General features: G+C 43.7%; 1 protein-coding gene and 1 pseudogene across 1 annotated transcript in view; both read right to left on the minus strand.

Annotated features, from left to right (window-relative positions):
- LOC126161254 (reversion-inducing cysteine-rich protein with Kazal motifs-like) overlaps nt 1–17673 on the minus strand; it is a 480526-nt gene extending 462853 nt beyond the window's left edge. Inside the window, exon 1 of the mRNA XM_049916994.1 lies at nt 17563–17673. Within this exon, the coding sequence (XP_049772951.1) occupies nt 17563–17638 (76 nt within the window). The 5' untranslated portion in view covers nt 17639–17673. The remainder of the gene's footprint in view (nt 1–17562) is intronic.
- On the minus strand, nt 10848–10965 carry LOC126163423 (5S ribosomal RNA; annotated as a pseudogene).
- Nucleotides 17674–21644: the final 3971 nt, after the last annotated feature.

The following is a 21644-nucleotide window of genomic DNA, read 5'->3' on the forward strand; positions in this document are numbered from 1 at the left end:
TACATAGAAAGAAGGATCCTTTATTGTATGATTATATGATAGCGGAACAAACACAGGTAGCAGTTACATCTGTAAAATATCTGGGAGTATGCTTGCGGAACGATTTGAAGTGGAATGATCATATAAAATTAATTGTTGGTAAGGCGGGTACCAGGTTGAGATTCATTGGGAGAGTCCTTAGAAAATGTAGTCAGTCAAAGGAGGTGGCTTACCAGACACTCGTTCGACCTATACTTGAGTGTTGCTCATCAGTGTGAGATCCGTACCAGATCGGGTTGACGAAGGAGATAGAGAAGATCCAAAGAAGAGCGGCGCGTTTCGTCACAGGGTTATTTGGTAACCGTGATAGCGTTACGGAGATGTTTGTTGTCGTTGTGGTCTTCAGTCCTGAGACTGGTTTGATGCAGCTCTCCATGCTACTCTATCCTGTGCAAGCTTCTTCAGCCGGCCGCGGTGGCCGTGCGGTTCTAGGCGCTGCAGTCCGGAACCGCGGGACTGCTACGGTCGCAGGTTCGAATCCTGCCTCGGGCATGGATGTGTGTGATGTCGTTAGGTTAGTTAGGTTTAAGTAGTTCTAAGTTCTAGGGGACTGATGACCTAAGATGTTAAGTCCCATAGTGTTCAGAGCCATTTTGAGCCAAGCTTCTTCATCTCCCAGTACCTACTGCAACCTACATCCTTCTGAATCTGCTTAGTGTATTCATCTCTTGGTCTCCCTCTACGATTTTTAACCTCCACGCTGCCCTCCAATACTAAATTGGTGATCCCTTGATGCCTCAGAACATGCCCTACCAACCGATCCCTTCTTCTGGTCAAGTTGTGCCACAAACTTCTCTTCTCCCCAATCCTATTCAATCCTTCCTCATTAGTTATGTGATCTACCCATCTAATCTTCAGCATTCTTCTGTAGCACCACATTTCAAAGGCTTCTATTCTCTTCTTGTCCAAACTATTTATCGTCCATGTTTCACTTCCATACATGGCTACACTCCATACAAATACATTCAGAAACGACTTCCTGACTATTAAATCTATACTCGGTGTTAACAAATTTCTTTTCTTCAGAAACGCTTTCCTTGCCATTGCCAGTCTACATTTTATATCCTCTCTACTTCGCCTATCATCAGTTACTTTGCTCCCCAAATAGCAAAACTCATTTACCACTTTAAGTGTCTCATTTCCTATTCTAATTCCTTCAGCATCGCCCGACTTAATTCGACTACATTCCATTATCCTCGTTTTGCTTTTGTTAATGTTCATCTTATATCCTCCCTTCAAGACACTGTCTATTCCGTTCAGCTGCTCTTCCAAGTCCTTTGCTGTCTCTGACAGAATTACAATGTCATCGGCGAACCTCAAAGTTTTTATTTCTTCTCCATGGATTTTAATACCTACTCCGAATTTTTCTTTTCTTTCCTTTACTGGTTGCTCAATATACAGTTTGAATAACAATGGGGAGAGGCTACAACCCTGTCTCACACCCTTCCCAACCACTGCTTCCCTTTCATATCGCTCGACTCTTATAACTGCCATCTGGTTTCTGTACAAATTGTAAATAGCATTTCGCTCCCTGTATTTTACCCCTGCCACCTTCGGAATTTGAAAGAGATTATTTCAGTCAACTTTGTCAAAAGCTTTCTCCAAGTCTACAAATGCTAGAAACGTGGGTTTGCCTTTTCTTAATCTAGCTTCTAAGATCAGTCGTAGGGTCAGTTTTGCCTCACGTGTTCCCATATTTCTACGGAATCCAAACTGATCTTCCCCGAGGTCGGCTTCTACCAGTTTTTCCATTCGTCTGTAAAGAATTCGTGTTAGTATTTTGCAGCCGTGACTTATTAAACTGATAGTTCGGTAATTTTCACATCTGTCAACGCCTGCTTTCTTTGGGATTGGAATTATTATATTCTTCTTGAAGTATGAGGGTATTTCGCCTGTCTCATACATTTTGCTCACCAGATGGTAAAGTTTTGTCAGGACTGGCTCTCCCAAGGCTGACAGTAGTTCTAATGGAATGTTGTCTACTCCGGGGGCCTAGTTTTGACTCACATCTTTCAGTGTTCTGTCAAACTCTTCACGCAGTATCGTATCTCCCATTTCATCTTCATCTACATCCTCTTCCATTTCCATAATATTGTCCTCAAGTACATCGCCCTTGTAGAGACCCTCTATATACTCCTTCCACCTTTCTGCTTTCCCTTCTTTGCTGAGTCCTTGATATTCATGCAAGTGGTTCTCTTCTCTCCAAAGGTCTCTTTAATTTTCCTGTACGCAGTATCTATCTTACCCCTAGTGATATGTGCCTCTACATCCTTACATTTGTTCTCTAGCCATCCCTGCTTAGCCATTTTGCACTTCCTGTCAATCTCATTTTTGAGACGTTTGTATTCCTTTTTGCCTGCTTCATTTACTGCATTTTTATATTTTATGTGTAGCAAACTCAAGTGGCAGACTCTGCGAGAGAGGCGCTCTGCATCGCGGTGTAGCTTGCTTACCAGGTTTCGAGAGGGTGCGTTTCTGGATGAGGTATCGAATATATTGCTTCCCCCTACTTATACCACCCGAGGAGATCACGAATGTAAAATTAGAGAGATTCGAGCGCGCACGGAGGCTTTCTGACAGTCGTTCTTCCCGCGAACCATTCGCGAATGGAACAGAAAAGGGAGGTAATGACAGTGGCACGTTAAGTGCCCTCCGCCACACACCGTTGGTTGGCTTGCGGAGTATAAATGTAGATGTAGATGTAGGAGGTTCTCCGCAGAATCGGTGAAGAAGGGGCTGTATGGGAAACACTGACGAGAGAAAGGGACAGGATGATGCGACATGTGTCAAGACATCAGGGAATAATCACCATGGCACAATCAGGAACTCTGGAGAGTAAAAGCTGTAGAGGAAGAAAGAGATTGGAATAAATCCAGCAAATAATTAAGAGGGTAGCGTGCAAATGATATTCTTAGATGAAATAGTTCGCACAGGAGATAAATTCGTGGTGGGCCGCGTCGAACCCTCAGAAGGCTTTTAACTAAAAAAAAAAAATATCTATTCGACGTTTACTGTTGGTGTTCGCTTATCGAGTTGATTACAATATGTCAACTCCATTCTCTTTTGCTTGATAATGTAGCATATAATACGATAAAACATTTTACTAATTTTTTTGTGCCTTTACACTTGTGTTTTATGACATACTAGCTGACAAACCTGGCATTGCCTAGGTATTTATTTTGCCACGTTTCTATTAGAAATGGAAACAAAAAAATGAGTGTACCATGTTTGCTTGAAATCAGTCCAGTGGTTTATGAGGAAATGTGGAACACACACACACACACACACACACACACACACATATATATATATATATATATATATATATATATATATACACAGTAGCAAAACCTGTGATCACAGAAAACTATGTGACACAAAAAGTGCGGTTCATATCGTATCGCACGTTGCATGTTGTATGCTACATGTTAATGGTGTAATAGACAATACGAATAGTAACCTGAGTCTTGCTTCAGATGACGTAGCTGTGCATAACGAAGTACTATCGGAAGAAAACCGTATAAATATTCAGGCAGATTTTGGTAAGATTTCAAAGTGAAGGCAAAAAGTCTACAACTTGATTTAAATGACCTGAACTCGAAAAATATGCATTTCACAAGATGAAAAAAAAGTGTAGTTTTCTCTGACAACATCAATATCTCACAACTAGAATCAATAATCTGTCACAAGCACTCGGGTGTACCAACTTGAGAAGACAAACAGATGAACCAAAATTTGCGCAGTCGATTCCTAGCATACTAACAGTACAAAATATCTGAAAGAAGTTTTTTTTATTATGCTTAGTTTCCATAGATGATGGTCGTCAGTGAAAGATAACTTGGCAACATTGCGATCACGAGTACGACAAGTACCTTGAGTCAACACTGTGTTGCTAGTTGGTACGTGGGGCAGAGTTTGGGTGACAAGTGAACTATACAAATACCGGCAGCGCCATTGGTCACAGGTTTATTTGACTCACAGGAGTGCGTAACGGAAAGCTGAAGAACGTATTCAGGCGTACCAATGAGCGGGGTGCGGGAGTGGCTAGCACAGTGGACTCGCATTCGGAAGCACGACGGTTGAAACCCGCGTCCAGACATCGAGATTTTTGATTTTCATGATTTCTCCAGGCAAACGGTAGTGTTCCGGCGTAACGTCAAGCGCTGGCAGGTCGGCCAGGAACGCTACACCAGAAAGGGCTGTGAGGCGACGTCAGCCAGTAGCACGCTGACAGACCCCTCTCTAGGACGACACCGAGACAGGACCTGCATCTAGGCCAAGAGAGTATAAGCGCCGCTCCGCCTGACCGCACCGGAGTTGAAATCTAGCCGATCTACGAACTCTACAGCAGTGACTTACGAACAGTATTACTGGACCTATATTGGAAATTCATATATTGCAGAGACTGCTAATTTTCCATGTCGCCCATTGCTTGCCACATTTCTGACAATTGAGAAAGTTAAATATCGCAATCATTTCCTTTTGTAACAAACTTTATTAATACGATTTGCTTGAATTGTTGCGCAGCGATCCGAGAAAGCAAGTCTCCTAGGCACCCTATACTAGACGAGTGGACAGAACACAACACTCCGGATAGGAATCGATGACGTCAGCAGTTTGGTCCCATAGAATCTTACCACAAATTTACAAAATACACAACAATCAGGATTGTTCCTCTCAAAACGCACGGCCCATTTCCTTCCTCATCCTTGACACAACCAGAGCATGTGCTCCGTCTCTAATGACCTAATTTTCCTTCCTTCCTTCCTTCAGGCGTTCGTAGGGTAATGAGCCAGTATTGATTATTTATAGATGCAGTTTTAAAACAGTCAATAATGTGACTTACGGAGATAACAGAGTAACAGTACATTTGACTATGCACGGGAAATATTTTGTGAAATGCGTTAAGAAGTGAAATTAAATCCGTTATCTTCAAAGTCGTTAAGCGCAGGAAGCAATATTAGTCATGGGCCTCATGTGGGAAATGATCTCACCAGTAAATCTGTCAAGACAAGTTTTTCTAAAATATCTTTTGCAAACAACTTCCCCTGTAGCTCCTGGGAAATGAACGAGCTTGCAGAAACAAATTGGGCAGGCAACATGGGACGAGTCGATAACAGGGACACTCTAAAGGTAACCGACACCAATGTAACAGTACCCAGCACGTCGTTCCCGGAGACGAGTGTTCATCAGAGACAGAGGTAGCGTCAGCAAAGCCCCAGGGAACACTTATACGACCGCTCTCAGCTTCTATACGCGTAATCCATCTGACGAGCAGCGTAAGCAGCGATCAGCGGTTGCTTACTAATGACGCTGTGGTGTAAGGGAAGGGGTCCTCGTTGAGAGGCTGTAGTAGCTTACAAGATGACTTAAACAAAATTTCTTGTATGTGTGATGAATGCCAGTCTGCTTTAAATGTAGAAAACGTAAGTTAATGTTGATGAGTAGGAAAAACAATCCGGTAACTTTCGAATACAGCATTATTAGTACAGTCACATCGATGATTAATACAGGATGGTCCATTGATCGTGACAAAAACATTCATATTTATTTACGTTCTACACGAATATGTAATAAAAATGGGGGTTCCTATTTTTAGAAAACGTAGTTGATATCCGTTTGACCTATGGCACCTCCAGCTAGCGGGCCAGCCATAGCGCCATCTGGTTTCCCCCTTCAAGCTAGACAAGTTTCGTTCTTTGTAGTTTTTTCGTTTGACGCTTATTTCGTGAGATATTTGCCCCGGTCACGATCAGTGGACCACCCTGTATAGCCGTAACGTTGCAAAGCGATATGAAATCGAAAGGGCACGTAAGGTCAGTAGTTGGGAAGGTGCGTTGTCGGATTATTCAGAGAATTTTAGGAAAGTGTAGCTAACCTACAAAGAAGCCCTCGTATAGAACACAAACGCCACCCATTCTTGTGTGATACGCAGTTGTTTGGGCTCCCCGCCATGTCGAATTAAATGAAGATGTTGAAGTACATCAGAAGTTTTCTTACCCGAAAGTTCGATTAACAAGCGATTATTACGGAGATGTTTCATCACCTCAAGTGGGAATCCCTTGGTGGATCTTTTCGCGAAACACACTCATTTGAAGCTGATTGCGCCGGCCGTTGTGGACGAGCGGTTCTAGGCGCTTCAGTCCGGAACCGCGCTGCTGCTACGGTCGCAGGTTCGAATCCTGCCTCGGGCATGGATGTGTGTGTTGTCCTTAGGCTAATTAGGTTTAAGTAGTTCTAAGCCTAGGGGACTGATGACCTCAGATTTTAAGTCCCATAATGCTCAGAGCTATTTGATTTGAAGCTGACTGCAATGCCGTTCTATCGCCGACAGCTTACATTTTTATGCAAACACCGCGAAGATAACACGAGAGGCATACAGATACTCTTATTTCCGTTGTTCTATTTGCAAGTGGAACGGGAAGGGAAACGAGTAATAGCGGTACAAGGTACCCTCCGTCATGCAATGTAATGGCTTGCGGTGTATGTATGTCAGTCTGCGTGAAGAGGCCAACGGTTTCACTGATCGAACAAGACGGACTCAGTGATGGGTAGTGTTATAGAGCGGACATCTCATAATGTCGTCTCTGAAAAAAAAACTGTGCCTCTGCTTAGTAAATTAATGAAGGTAAACATAATTACAATTCAAATTAATTCCCGCTCAGTAGTGTTCATTGTCTGTATGTGAAGACGTCCCACTCAACTGCCGACACACTGAAAACATTCGCTTCACGCCTGGCGCTGGATTCCAGGCACCACTGAGGTCACCATCACTGCAATAGTCGACGTTGCTGCACGCAGGGAAATTCTCCGTGCGTAGCAAAATACTGCCGCAAATGTTCTTCCAATATCTCCCGTTCTGAACAGAGCTCTATGCGATTTTCCAATCACCGCACTACTTATTACCAACGTAATCAGTTATTTCATGTGCGCCGCCCAAAAACTCTTTTTCATGACAAGATCAAATAATAGATTGTGTTTTGCTATCCTCAACCATCACACAACTCTGGAATCGACCAGCGATCCTAAAGTTATCTATCATTCACGCAAGTAGGATCGAAGTGCTGCTGGCCGTACGGTCCTAGGCGCTACAGTCTGGACCCGCGAGACTGCTACGGTCGCAGGTTCGAATCCTGCCTCGGGCATGGATGTGTGTGATGTCCTTAGGTTAGTTAGGTTTAATTAGTTCTAAGTTCTAGGCGACTGATGACCTCAGAAGTTAAGTCGCATAGTGCTCAGAGCCATTTGAACCATCTGAATTTCGAATCCTGCCTCGGGCATGGATGTGTGTGTTGTCCTAGGGTTAGTTAGGTTTAAGTAGTTCTAAGTTCTAAGGGACTGATGACTTCAGAAGTTGAGTCCCGTAGTGCTCAGAGCCATTTGAACCATTTTTGAAGTGCTGCTTTTGGTCAATAGCGTGCCTGCACACAATATTTTACTTAATTTATGTAAACTGAATCTGTAGGGAGGGGGGAGGAGGAGGAAAGGAAAGGGACATAACTGATGATATCAGCTGCATCGAGACTTTGTCTGGAATAAGCGGCGACAACTGAAAATGTGTGCCGGCAGATACTAGGCAGTTGCTCAACTACTCTGCCCTCCAGACTTAATTTTTACCCCAGTTGCGTGGACTTTATCGGTATAGTGCGAACAAAGCGTGGAGAGAGCGGCAGTTGGTGAGGAGAGGGTAACTCAGAGCGCTGTAGAGAAAATGCCAACCGATGGAGGGACGTGCCGTTCTAAACTGAAGCCTACGTTCACATTTTTTGTAAATATTAAGTGGAGCCCCTCCGCGTCCACACTTGTATGGTGACCATTCAGAAAGATCAACCGTCACCTCTGCTCTCGTTAGTATCTAAAAAGAATTCCACCGAAACTGCGGCGATTTATTTTTGCCTGGCTTCTTAAACATTTGTAACCTTCACAGAAGCGTCGTAAGGGGCGAATTTTGAGAAAAACCTACACATTTCAGTGGTTTCCACACCAAAATTTGCTTATTTTGCCAAAACAAAGTGGAGTTTACACTGTCTCACCGCACTAACATGTCGTGCAGACGCAGGTGTGAGAGACTTCTGAAAAAGTAGTACATTCCTTAGCCGAAAAGGTCTGTAGTTATTGGAATAACACGGTACATAATGAAGTTCTACATAATAACGACATAGTAAAATACTCTATTCCTTGAGTGCTATAATTTGCCAAAATCTCATTTCGATATCTGAAATCGTTTATGAAGTACAAGGAATGTTGTGACTACTTCAATCTGGCTTCATCGCTGGCGCGCTGCGATCGCAAATGAGTGTGCTACGTCTGATCAGTTCTCTCGAGACTAGTAACAGGTAGATACCTCAGCCAGAGTCTAAAGAAGAATACAGTAAGTCAGCTCAGTTTCATACACAACAACGTATCATATAATATGCACCAAACGCCAAATCGTAGCGAGTTCTATATCATTGGACACTTTTCCGAATCTTGCCCAGTGTCTTACTTTCAGGTAAATATCGTAATAAATACGGCTATTAACGAAATGATGGGAACATCATCACGAGCCTGACATATAAAGCTATAAGCAAAGCACAAGCGTAATTTTTTTACCGAATAGTTTCGGTTTTTATTTAATCGTATGTCTAGGGCCCCCCACTGCATCGGCCGTTCGCCGGGTGCCGGTCTTTCAATTTGACGCCACTTCGGCGACCTGCAGTCGATGAGGATGATAGGATGATGATGAGGACAGCACAACACTCAGTCACTGGGGAGAAAATTCCGCGACCCAGCCGGGAATCGAACTCAGGCCCAGAGGATTGACAATCAGTCACGCTGCCCGGTTAGCTAACGGGAGCGGACAATAGTTTCCGTAAAATAGTTTGAGAAAGACTGCAGGGTGAGCGCATCGGTGACCGGCCGAAAGGTGGAAAAGACTTTAACTGTGTCCCCTTCCAAACAAACGAATGAAATCGCCCAACGCTTTGGACGAAAACTGGTCACTCCACATTGGCCATCGTATCCTGCGCGAGCTGTAAGCTGCCTGGCCGAATCCCTCATCCTCCCAGCACCACCCATCCGCAGTCCGAAACAGCAGGCACTATGCATTTTAACTAATGTGTGCGGCTCTTGTTGCTAAAGAACCGTCGAGTGATATTTAAATTTGGTGACTGCAAATAATCCAGTTGTTTCAGTGAGGCACAGGCACAGTAGGTGAAAGTAATTAATGGCCGAAGGTCTGTTGATTACAAATCTCCGGCAGGGACCCACAGAGGAAGAGATGGTTATTACCACAAAGAATCCCATAAAAGCCTACTTCGGAAGTTTCAACCACGAGTATTATTGTGGAGTCTAGGAACGTATGACAAGCAGTGACAAGCAGTGACGGAGAACAAAACATTAAACTAATTACAGTGCTCAGAGGCATTTAAAAATACTTTCTACACTCCGTGTGAGGATGTACTGGCAAGTAACTCGTGTATTATGTGCAATGGGATGTATCCTCTGAAATAAGCTTCACTGTGGTTCTTAGAGTACTATTGTATACAGGGTGGTCCATTGATCGTGACCGGGCCAAATATCTCACGAATTGGCGTCAAACGAAAAAACTACAAAGAACGAAACTTGTCTAGCTTGAAGGAGGAAACCACATGGCGCTATGGTTGGCTCGCTAGATGGCGCTGCCATAGGTCAAACGGATATCAACTGCGTTTTTTTAAAATAGGAACCCCCATTTTTTATTACTTATTCGTGTAGTACGTAAAGAAATATGAATGTTGTAGTTGGACTACTTTTTTCGCTATGTGATAGATGGTGCTGTAATAGTCACAAACATATGGCTCACAATTTTAGACGAACACTTGGTAACAGGTAGGTTTGTAAATTAAAATACAGAACGTAGGTACGTTTGAACATTTTATTTCGGTTGTTCCAATGTGATAAATGCACCTTTGTGAACTAATCATTTCTGAGAACGCATGCTGTTACAGCGTGATTACCTGTAAATACCACATTCATGCAATAAATGCTCAAAATGATGTCCGTCAACCTCAATGCATTTGGCAATACGAGTAACGACATTCCTCTCAACAGCGAGTCGAGTAGTTCGTCTTCCGTAATGTTCGCACATGCACTGACAATCCGCAGACTCTTGTTGTCAGGTGTTGTCGGTGGATCACGATAGGAAATATCATTCAACTTTCCCCACAGAAAGAAATCCGGTGACGTCAGATCAGGTGAACGTGCGGGCCATGGTACGGTGCTTCGACGACCAATCAACCTGTCATGAAATATGCTATTCAATACCGCTTCAACCGCACGCGAGCTATGTGCCGGACATCCATCATGTTGGAAGTACATCGCCATTCTGTCATGCAGTGAAACATCTTGTAATAACATCGGTAGAACATTACGTAGGAAATCAGCATACATTTTCTCCATTTAGATTGTCATCGATAAAATGGGGGCCAGTTATCCTTCCTCCCATAACGCCGCACCGTACATTAACCCGCCAAGGTCGCTGATGTTCCACTTGTCGCAGCCATCGTGGATTTTCAGTTGCCCAATAGTGCATATTATGCCGGTTTACGTTACCGCTGTTCGTGAATGATGCTTCGTCGATAAATAGAGCACTCCGTCATCGGGCCACAAGTGGCCCATCGGTACCATCAGACCGCCGTGTCATCCTCATTGAGGATGCGGATTTGAGGGGCATGTGGTCAGCACACCGCTCTCCCGGTCGTTATAATGGTTTTCTCTGACCGGAGCCGCTACTATTCGGTCGAGTAACACGTCAGTTGGCATCACGAGGCTGATTGCACCCCAAAAAATGGCAACAGCACATGGCGGCCCAGATGGTTACCCATCCAAGTGCCGGCCACGCCCGACAGCGCTTAACTTCGGTGATCTGACGGGAACCGGTGTATCCACTGCGGCAAGGGCGACGCCCGTCGCTAAAAAGAACACGTGGAAAAAATCTGTCATCGTCCTGTAATTTCTCTTGTGCCCAGTAGCAGATCTGTACACGACGTTCAAAGTCGTCGCCATGCAATTCCTGGTGCATAGAAATATGATACGGGTGCAATCGATGTTGATGTAGTATTCTCAACACCGACGTTTTTGAGATTCCCTATTCTCGCGCAATTTGTCTGCTACTGATGAGCGAATTAGCCGCGACAGCAGCTCAAACACCTACTTGGGCATCATCATTTGTTGCAGGTCGTGCTTGACGTTTCACATGTGGCTGAACACTTCCTGTTTCCTTAAATAACGTAGCTATCGGGCGAACGGTCCGGACACTTGGATGATGTCGTCCAGGATACCGAGCAGCATACATAGCACGCACCCGTTGGGCATTTTGATCACAATAGCCATACATCAACACGATATCGACCTTTGCCGCAATTGGTAAACGGTCCATTTTAACACGGGTAATGTATCACGAAGCAAATACCGTCCGCAGGGGCGGAATGTTACGTGATACCACGTACTTATACGTTTGTGACTATTACAACGTCATGTGTCACAAAGCTAAAAAAGTGGTCCAACTAAAACATTCATATTTCTTTACGCACTAGACGAATATGTAATAAAAATGGGAGTTCCGATTCAAAGCAAAACGCAGTTGATATGCCTTTGACCTATGGCAGCGCCATCTAGCGGGCCAACCATAGCGCCATCTGATTTCCCCCTTCAAGGTAGACGAGTTTCGTTCTTTGTAGTTTTTTCGTTTGATGCTTATTTCGTCAGATATTTGGCTCGGTCGCTATCAATGGAGCACCCTGTATTTGTGTATTGTCGTGTACATTTTTGGTGTCAAAATTTCTCCAAATGCTGATGTATTCTAAGACGTAATTTATTCAGCACTGTATGATATAAATGAGGAATACTGTGGACGGCGGAGAAAGGATTGGGGGCGGGGGGAAGCGGGAGGAACTGGCCACCTATAGGGACGGAGCTGCTTATAAAAATCAAATTATTCTGTTCGGAAATGCTGTAAATGAATGTTCGTGAAACAAAGGATTATTCGTTGGACTGTAGGAGCCACTAGACGGGGCCTGCAGTCTGCACGCACGCGGAACTCGCCGTGGTGCACCGGCTGGCTCTGCGAGGGCGGACCAGTTGGGTCGGCGGTTTCGCCGTCCTGCCACAGCGGGACCGCCGCTGTCGTTATATATAGACCGGCTATCGGCCGCACGGCTGCGACCTGGAGCTGCACTTTTTGCAACACACTGGAAGTTCGTTTCGTATGTTATTTTCCACTTTCCTCGTACAGTAAATCTGAAGTATCATTAGCTTCATAAGAAACAATTACCTTACAGTTACCAACCAATATACATTTCTCTTTATGAGAAGATATTCGAAGAATTGTTCTGTGGTAAATTTTATTTTATATTGCAAGGTAGTAAGCGAAATACGTTTTCCCTCGTTTATAATATAAATAAATTACAATCGTTGCACAAAGTGTTTGATTACGAGGTACAACCGGAAGAGGAGAGTAGAGCACAATGAAACATGTAAATAATCCAGTTGTCCATGGGTCCGGCAAACAGTGGTTTCCCTGACACGACGTATCGCGATTGTGTCCGTGAAGATTTTACAGAGTCCCCGAGGATCCAAACCGCAGGTTTCCTACTCAGGACAAATACATTACAAGGTGCATTCAAGTTCTAAGGCCTCCAATTTTTTTTCTCCGGACTGGAAAGAGATAGAAACATGAGGATTGTTTTAAAATGAGGCCGCGTTCATTGTCAATACGTCCCAGAGATGGCAGCACCGTACAGTAGATGGAATTTTACCGCCAGCGGCGAGAATGAGAACTGTTTTAATTACTTAAAATGGCGACGTTTTCTTTACTTGAACAGTGTGCAATCATTCGTTTTCTGAATTTGCGTGGTGTGAAACCAATTGAAATTCATCGGCAGTTGAAGGAGACATGTGGTGATGGAGTTATGGATGTGTCGAAAGTGCGTTCGTGGGTGCGACAGTTTAATGGAGGCAGAAGATGGTGTGACAACAAACCGAAACAACCTCGGGCTCGCACAAGCCGGTCTGACGACATGATCGAGAAAGTGGAGAGAATTGTTTTGGGGGATCACCGAATGACTGTTGAACAGAGCGCCTCCAGAGGTGGCATTTCTATGGGTTCTGTGCACACAATCCTGTATGACGACCTGAAAATGCGAAAAGTGTCATCCAGGTGGGTGCCACGAATGCTGACGGACGACCACAGGGCTGCCCGTGTGGCATGTTGCCAAGCAATGTTGACGCGCAACGACAGCATGAATGGGACTTTCTTTTCGTCGGTTGTGACAATGGATGAGACTTGGATGCCATTTTTCAATCCAGAAACAAAGCGCCAGTCAGCTCAATGGAAGCACACAGATTCACCTTCGCCAAAATATTTCGGGTAACCGCCAGTGCTGAAAAAGTGATGGTCTCCATGTTCTGGGACAGCGAGGGCGTAATCCTTACCCATTGCGTTCCAAAGGGCACTACGGTAACAGGTGCATCCTACGAAAATGTTTTGAAGAACAAATTTCTTCCTGCACTGCAACAAAAACGTCCGGGAAGGGCTGCGCGTGTGCTGTTTCACCAAGACAACGCACCCGCACATCGAGCTAATGTTACGCACAGTTTCTTCGTGATAACAACTTTGAAGTGATTCCTCATGCTCCCTACTCACCTGACCTGGCTCCTAGTGACTTTTGTCTTTTTCCAACAATGAAAGACACTCTCCGTGGCCGCACATTCACCAGCCGTGCTGCTATTGTCTCAGCGATTTTCCAGTGGTCAAAACAGATTCCTAAAGAAGCCTTCGCCGCTGCTATGGAATCATGGCGTCAGCGTTGTGAAAAATGTGTACGTCTGCAGGGCGATTACGTCGAGAAGTAACGCCAGTTTCATCGATTTCGGGTGAGTAGTTAATTAGAAAAAATATCGGAGGCCTTAGAACTTGAATGCACCTCGTACAACAAGTTTTCCACACGGTCAGCGTTCGTGCGAAGCCAGCTTTCAGCACCTTAAAAAATCCCCAGGTGCTTTCCGAATGCTTTGACAACCATCTACAACATATTTACAGAGATTATTGACGAACACGCCTGGAATACACCAAAGCTTTTAAACATCCCCACACGCAAAAGACGAATGGGCTCAGTTCTATGAATATCGGTCTCCTTGCTACTGACGAGCCACCACTGATTAGAAGATTCGTGCTACGTCTTCCCAACCAACCACAAGAAAGTGTGCTGACCGGCGTGACGAGGTTTTGCAGCATACTCATACTTCCACTATAAACTCGACATTAACAGTGTTGTAACAATAGCCTGACTGCACTTGTGCATACGTCGTATGGGTTAAACCATTGGTTGTAGGACCTAGATTTATTAATATTATTTACTTGTATGAATATTATAAACAATGCTGGCCGGCCGAACAACAGTCGACTGATGAGGAAAGTCCACTGGACCTGACGGGATACCAATTCGATTCTACACAGAGTACGCGAAAGAACTTGCCCCCCTTCTAACAGCCGTATACCGCAAGTCTCTAGAGGAACAGAAGGTTCCAAATGATTGGAAAAGAGCACAGGTAGTCCCAGTCTTCAAGAAGGGTCGTCGAGCAGATGCGCAAAACTATAGACCTATATCTCTGACGTCGATCTGTTGTAGAATTTTAGAACATGTGTTTTGCTCGAGTATCATGTCGTTTTTGGAAACTCAGAATCTACTATGTAGGAATCAACATGGATTCCGGAAACAGCGATCGTGTGAGACCCAACTCGCTTTATTTGTTCATGAGACCCAGAAAATATTAGATACAGGCTCCCAGGTAGATGCTATTTTTCTTGACTTCCGGAAGGCGTTCGATACAGTTCCGCACTGTCGCCTGATAAACAAAGTAAGAGCCTACGGAATATCAGACCAGCTGTGTGGCTGGATTGAAGAGTTTTTAGCAAACAGAACACAGCATGTTGTTATCAACGGAGAGACGTCTACAGACATTAAAGTAACCTCTGGCGTGCCACAGGGGAGTGTTATGGGACCATTGCTTTTCACAATATATATAAATGATCTAGTAGATAGTGTCGGAAGTGCCATGCGGCTTTTCGCGGATGATGCTGTAGTATACAGAGAAGTTGCAGCATTAGAAAATTGTAGCGAAATGCAGGAAGATCTGCAGCGGATAGGCACTTGGTGCAGGGAGTGGCAACTGATCCTTAACATAGACAAATGTAATGTATTGCGAATACATAGAAAGAAGGATCCTTTATTGTATGATTATATGATAGCGGAACAAACACTGGTAGCAGTTACTTCTGTAAAATATCTGGGAGTATGCGTGCGGAACGATTTGAAGTGGAATGATTATATAAAATTAATTGTTGGTAAGGCGGGTACCAGGTTGAGATTCATTGGGAGAGTCCTTAGAAAATGTAGTCCATCAACAAAGGAGGTGGCTTACAAAACACTCGTTCGACCTAAACTTGAGTATTGCTCATCAGTGTGGGATCCGTACCAGATCGGGTTGACGGAGGAGATAGAGAAGATCCAAAGAAGAGCGGCGCGTTTCGTCACAGGGTTATTTGGTAACCGTGATAGCGTTACGGAGATGTTTAACAAACTCAAGTGGCAGACTCTGCAAGAGAGGCGCTCTGCATCGCGGTGTAGCTTGCTCGCCAGGTTTCAAGAGGGTGCGTTTCTGGATGAGGTATCGAATATATTGTTTCCCCCTACTTATACCTCCCGAGGAGATCACGAATGTAAAATTAGAGAGATTAGAGCGCGCACAGAGGCTTTCAGACAGTCGTTCTTCCCGCGAACCATACGCGACTGGAACAGGAAAGGGAGGTAATGACAGTGGCACGTAAAGTGCCCTCCGCCACACACCGTTGGGTGGCTTGCGGAGTATAAATGTAGATGTAGATGTAGATGTTCGATTAACTTCCACTTCTTTATTACATTACGCTTTTCGGGCATCGTTAGCGGCTCGTAAACATTGTTTACTATTTTCATATATTTCAACGTAGTCGCAAGCCTCAAGCACGACTTTGCGTCGTATTTAAAATTATTTACTTGCTACATTGCCCTCCAATCGGCTGTTCATTTGTACCTATATTGTAAAACAGTCTCTATAACTTAATTGTCTTTCTACAACCGTGGCACGTTGCTAAATCGAGCGAAATTATCTCCAGTATTCTTACTGGATAAGCAACTATGTTGTTTTCAGCACTAGGTAGTAACTGTCACAGCATCTCGAAATAAATGTAAGAGTTACCTTGTGGTGATGCTGCATCTAATATAGGTAGAATATCGGTACCTATTTTCAGTACGCTAGACGTGTTTATTTCTATGAAGGGATGAAGTGTTTACTAATTTCGCGTCGACGACTGTTGACAGAGGAATGTATTTCATTAATAAAACAAAATAAAGAAGTAGTTTAAGAACAAATTTAATCGTTGAATTGACTGCAATCAAGGACTCAGTCTATAAATAGAAATATTATAGAAGAATTACCTACAGCATCGAGTTTTAGCTTTCGAATGCTTTCTTATTGTACGTTAAATACTGCCAATATTTGTGGAATTGCCAAAGATGACGTCAGGGTACGCCGCATGCACTCTTAGCGAAGACGTAGTTACACGTCGGTCTTCTCATAAAAATCTGGAGAACGTGAATTGTCATTGACGAATATAATGTTTACAAGCGTAAGGAGGAATTAATACCTTCTTTGCGTTCATGCAGGCGGCAGTACCTTGAAAAACTATGCTAAATATATGGGAACTGTATTAAAGTGGAATACAATATACGTGCAAAAAAAAAAAAATTAAGTACGATTCGTGTTTTTCCAATGCGCTGAAGATTCTTACTTACAACACTAAAGACGAAGCAGTGTTCTATATTGTAATTTGTAAGCAGCAAGACTTCATGAAGAGTTCTTTTTGAGGTACGAGGGAAAACACAGATCAATTTTCAGCAGAATAGGATCCTTATTACAATACGTAATATGAACAAAATAAGAGAAATTTGTGTTAGTTCTGACGCATAAAGTTAATTTTGTTGAGCACCGTTCTCTAGTACAAAGAGTAAAAGCACCAGTAATACCGGTAGATTGTACAATTTATCAGGCACACAGTAGTGTCTTGGCGTAGTATATTTGTAGAAGATATAATAATCTTTACACAGCTACCTAGCTGCAGAACGCATACTCGATGCAACTTGTGTCCACTCAGAAAAAAATAGCTTTGCGCCTGGTTCGAGTATTATGTGTTAGAGGTTGCTCGACCGGTATATCCCTTTAAGTCCTTTGTTATTTTTTTTCTGCTACGTCAGCTCACTAGCGAACTTTACCTTGCAAATCCCTCGTAAGTGGTTCAGTCATTCTAATTTCACTGTCAGACAAACTTTTCACGAACGCACAATCGTACGTTTTCACATCTGTTGTACGCGAAAGACGTGCGACAACTTGCGTTAAGTGAAACTGGGTTAATTGGCCGTCATACGACAGAGTAGCCGCACTAGGAAAGACAGCAGACTGCGGACGAACCTTGAGCGTGTAGCCGGAGAGGGGCGGCAGCCAGCGCGACGAGGGCGAGCAGCGGCAGCGGCGGCGGCGTCCACATGGTGTCTGGCGGAGGGCATGCTGCGCGCGCGCGGCTCGCCGGCTCGGCACCTACTGCGCGGCCCGCGCGCCGCCACGCCGCGGAGGGGTCGCGCCGCGCCGCGCCGACCCAGGCCGCGGGGAAGGATCCAGGCGCGCCCGGCGCGGAGGCCTGCGGGACACGCGCGACTGTTCTCACTGACAGGGCTGGGACTTCAGTGACAACACCGGAAAAAATGTGTTTCGTGTTGCATGCCACCATCAATAATATTTACTCCCAGTTGATTCAACAACATGACGAAAAGGCGAAAGAGTACTCGATGTGGTCTTGAAAATGAGGTCAGTAGACAGGGTGCACACAATTCAATAGGGGACGGAAATCTTTACAAAGGAACCACCGAAGAACTACCTTATTACATGAGGGGTGTTGTAGTGGTCTTCAGTCCTGAGACTGGTTTGATACGTCTCTCCATGCTACTCTATCCTGTGCAAGCTTCTTCATCTCCCAGTACCTACTGCAACCTACATCCTTCTGAATCTGCTTAGTGTATTCATCTCTCGGTCTCCCTTAAGATTTTTACCCTCCACGCTGCCCTCCAATGCTAAATTGGTGATCCCTTGATGCCTCAGAACATGTCCTACCAATCGATCCCTTCTTCTAGTCAAGTTGTGCCACAAACTTCTCTTCTCCCCAATCCTATTCAATACCTCCTCATTAGTTATGTGATCTACCCATCTAATCTTCAGCATTCTTCTGTAGCACCACATTTCGAAAGCTTCTATTCTCTTCTTGTCCAAACTATCTATCGTCCATGTTTCACTCCATACAAATACTTTCAGAAATGACTTCCTGACACTTAAATCAATACTCGATGTTAACAAATTTCTCTTCTTCAGAAACGCTTTCCTTGTCATTGCCAGTCTACATTTTGTATCCTCTCTACTTCGACCATCATCAGTTATTTTGCTCCCCAAATAGAAAAACTCCTTTACTACTTTAAGTGTCTCATTTCCTAATCTAATACCCTCTTCATCTCCCGACTTAATTCGAGTACATTCTATTATCCTCGTTTTGCTTTTGTTGATGTTCATCTTATATCCCTTTTTCAAGACGCTATCCATTCCGTTCAACTGCTCTTCCAAGTCTTTTGCTGTCTCTGACAGAATTACAATGTCATCAGCGAACCTCAAGGTTTTTATTTTTTCTCCATGGATTTTAATACCTACTCCGAATTTTTCTTTTGTTTCCTTCACTGCTTGCTCAATATTCACATTGAATAATATCGGGGAGAGGCTACAACCCTGTCTCACTCCCTTCCCAACCACTGCTTCCCTTCCATGCCCCTCAACTCTTATAACTGCCATTTGGTTTTTGTACAAATTGTAAATAGCCTTTCGTTCCCCGTATTTTACCTCTGCCACCTTCAGAATTTGAAAGAGAGTATTCTAGTCAACATTGTCAAAAGCTTTCTCTAAATCTACAAATGCTAGAATCGTAGGTTTGCCTTTCCTTAATCGACGAAAACAATGAATTCCATTAGAAGATAATCAAGGATCATGGAAACACGCCGTATATCCGAACAAAGCCGAATGTTTGTACCTCCGAATGTTACTACACGAAATACGGGGACCAGCAAATTGTACAGATCTCAAAACTGTTATGGTTACCTACGCGAGACGTACAGAGAAGCATGCCAAAGCTTAGGACTACTGGAAAACGACAACCACTGGGAATTAACACTACAAGAAGCATGACGCACAGCCTCAGCCGAACAAATGAGAAACTTATTCGCCATAATTCTAACAACATATAACTCATCGAATCCACAACAGCTATGGGACTCTTTCAAATAACGTATGAGGATAGACATACTGTACCAAATACGAGCGAGGTGGCGCCCTGCATCGCTCCAGGCAAACGCTGGGATGGTTCCTTTGAAAGGACGCAGCCATTTTCCGTCCCCACCCTTCAGACAATCCGAGTGTCTGCTCCGTCTCTAATGACCTTGATTTTGACGGGACGTTAAACCCAATCTTCCATCCTTCCTTCCAAATCCAACAAGCTCATCCTGACCTTACCTTCGAATTCAACTCAGACGCCTTCAGTGAAACAGTCATTCGCCTAGAGATAAATGTTTAACATTTCTCTGCCTCGTGATGACTGGGTGTTGTGTGGTGTCCTTAGGTTAGTTAGGTTTAAGTAGTTCTAAGCTCTAAGGGACTGATAACCATAGACGTTAAGTCCCATAGTGCTCAGAGCCATAAATGTTTAACTGTAAACAACCAGACCTTAGTACAACCTGGGATGCAAGCATCACGAAAAGATGCTATCAGAGTGCTAAATTTCGAAACTACAAACGAAAGAAACTAAAACTTCAGCGAACTACTTCAATACATTGCTCACAACAAACCACTCCTCAATGACAATCAAAAGGAAAATTACGACGCTTCCATGAAACGATCGACAGCAACACTGTCTTAATTATTTACTTGGACGGACCGGGTGGCACCGAGAAAACGTTTCTAATTAACTATTGCTGGCAGAAATACGTGTTAAATAACATGTCGCCCTTGCACTGGCATCATCCGGAATTGCAGCCACACTTACGGAAGGAGGACGAACTATCCATACCACCCTACAACTAGCGTTGACTGTAGCCCAAGAACAATTCCCTGTATGTAAAATCTTAAGAGCATCTGGTTGGAATGAGCTTCTTAAAATAGGTAAAATTATCTTCCGGGATGAATGCTCAATGCTACATAAGAAATTCCTCGAAGCCATGGACAGACAAGACTTGCGAGGAAACTCTGAAGTGACGGGAGAAGCTCTTCTCATATTCTCAGGAGATTTTCGGCAAATACTTCCAGTTATCTCCAAATCAACACCAGCAGACGAGATCAATGCACGCTTAAAAGGAAATCATATCTCTGGCCACAAAAACAAAAATATAAGAGTTGAACTATCGAAAGACGAAACAACAGCATATTTTGCTCAAAAACTTTTACTAATAGCCAAAGGGACACATCCGCTTGACCAGACGACAGTGACTTCTGGAACACAGCCACTACCGAAAATGAACTCATCTACCAAATTGATGCAAACATAGTTCAAAACTATACCAACCCCGACTGGCTATTTGAAAGAGCAGTTTTGGCAACTAAAAATAATGTTGTCGACGTTGTCAACGTTAATACTCAAAAGAAAATTCCCAGTAAAGAGAGAATATACTAAAGTGCGAATTTCCCCATAGAAATTGTAAGTAGGCTGTTTATGTTTTCTTTATGTAAGTTTGCTGTTTATGTTTTTTATTGGCAACGTTACGTAGCGCTCTCTATATGAAAATCACTGGCTGTGCTGTGTGCAGTATGTGGCTAGTTTGAATTGTTGTCTGCCATTGTTGATGCGAACAGCGCGTAGCGCTGGGCAGTTGGAGGTGAGCCGCCAGCAGTGGTGGACGTGGGGAGAGAGATGGCGGAGTTTTGATAATCTGTAAGACTGAATGTCAATTATGAATATTAAGGTAAATACATTGTTTGTTCTCTATTAATATCTTTCATTTGCTAACTATCCCTATCAGTAGTTAGTACCTTCAGTAGTTTGAATCTTTTATTTAGCTGGCAGTAGTGGCACTCGCTGTATTGCAGTAGTTCGAGCAGCGAAGATTTTTGTGAGGTAAGTGATTTGTAAAAGGTATAGTTTAATGTTTGTCAGGGCTATTCTTTTGCAGGGATTTTTGATAGTCAGATTGCGTTGCGCTAAAATTATTGTGTGCCAGGTTAAGCACAGTCATGTATAATTTGTTCAAAGTGGACGTTTCATATGTATAAATTCCTCTAAGGGGACGTTTCATATGTCGACCCTTAGCCTAGGATACCTCACTGGAATCTTCTGATTTTTTCTTGTAGTTTGTGTATTTAGTGTAGCTTTTGTTTATTGCTAGTGCGTAATTGTAGAGAGAATCTCCTGGGTAGTTGCAGTCTTTCATTGTTGCACAGTAAAACAGTTGTGGCATGCATGTAGATTTGCA

Source organism: Schistocerca cancellata, chromosome 2 (genome assembly GCF_023864275.1).
Source record: "Schistocerca cancellata isolate TAMUIC-IGC-003103 chromosome 2, iqSchCanc2.1, whole genome shotgun sequence".
Lineage (NCBI taxonomy): Eukaryota > Metazoa > Arthropoda > Insecta > Orthoptera > Acrididae > Schistocerca > Schistocerca cancellata.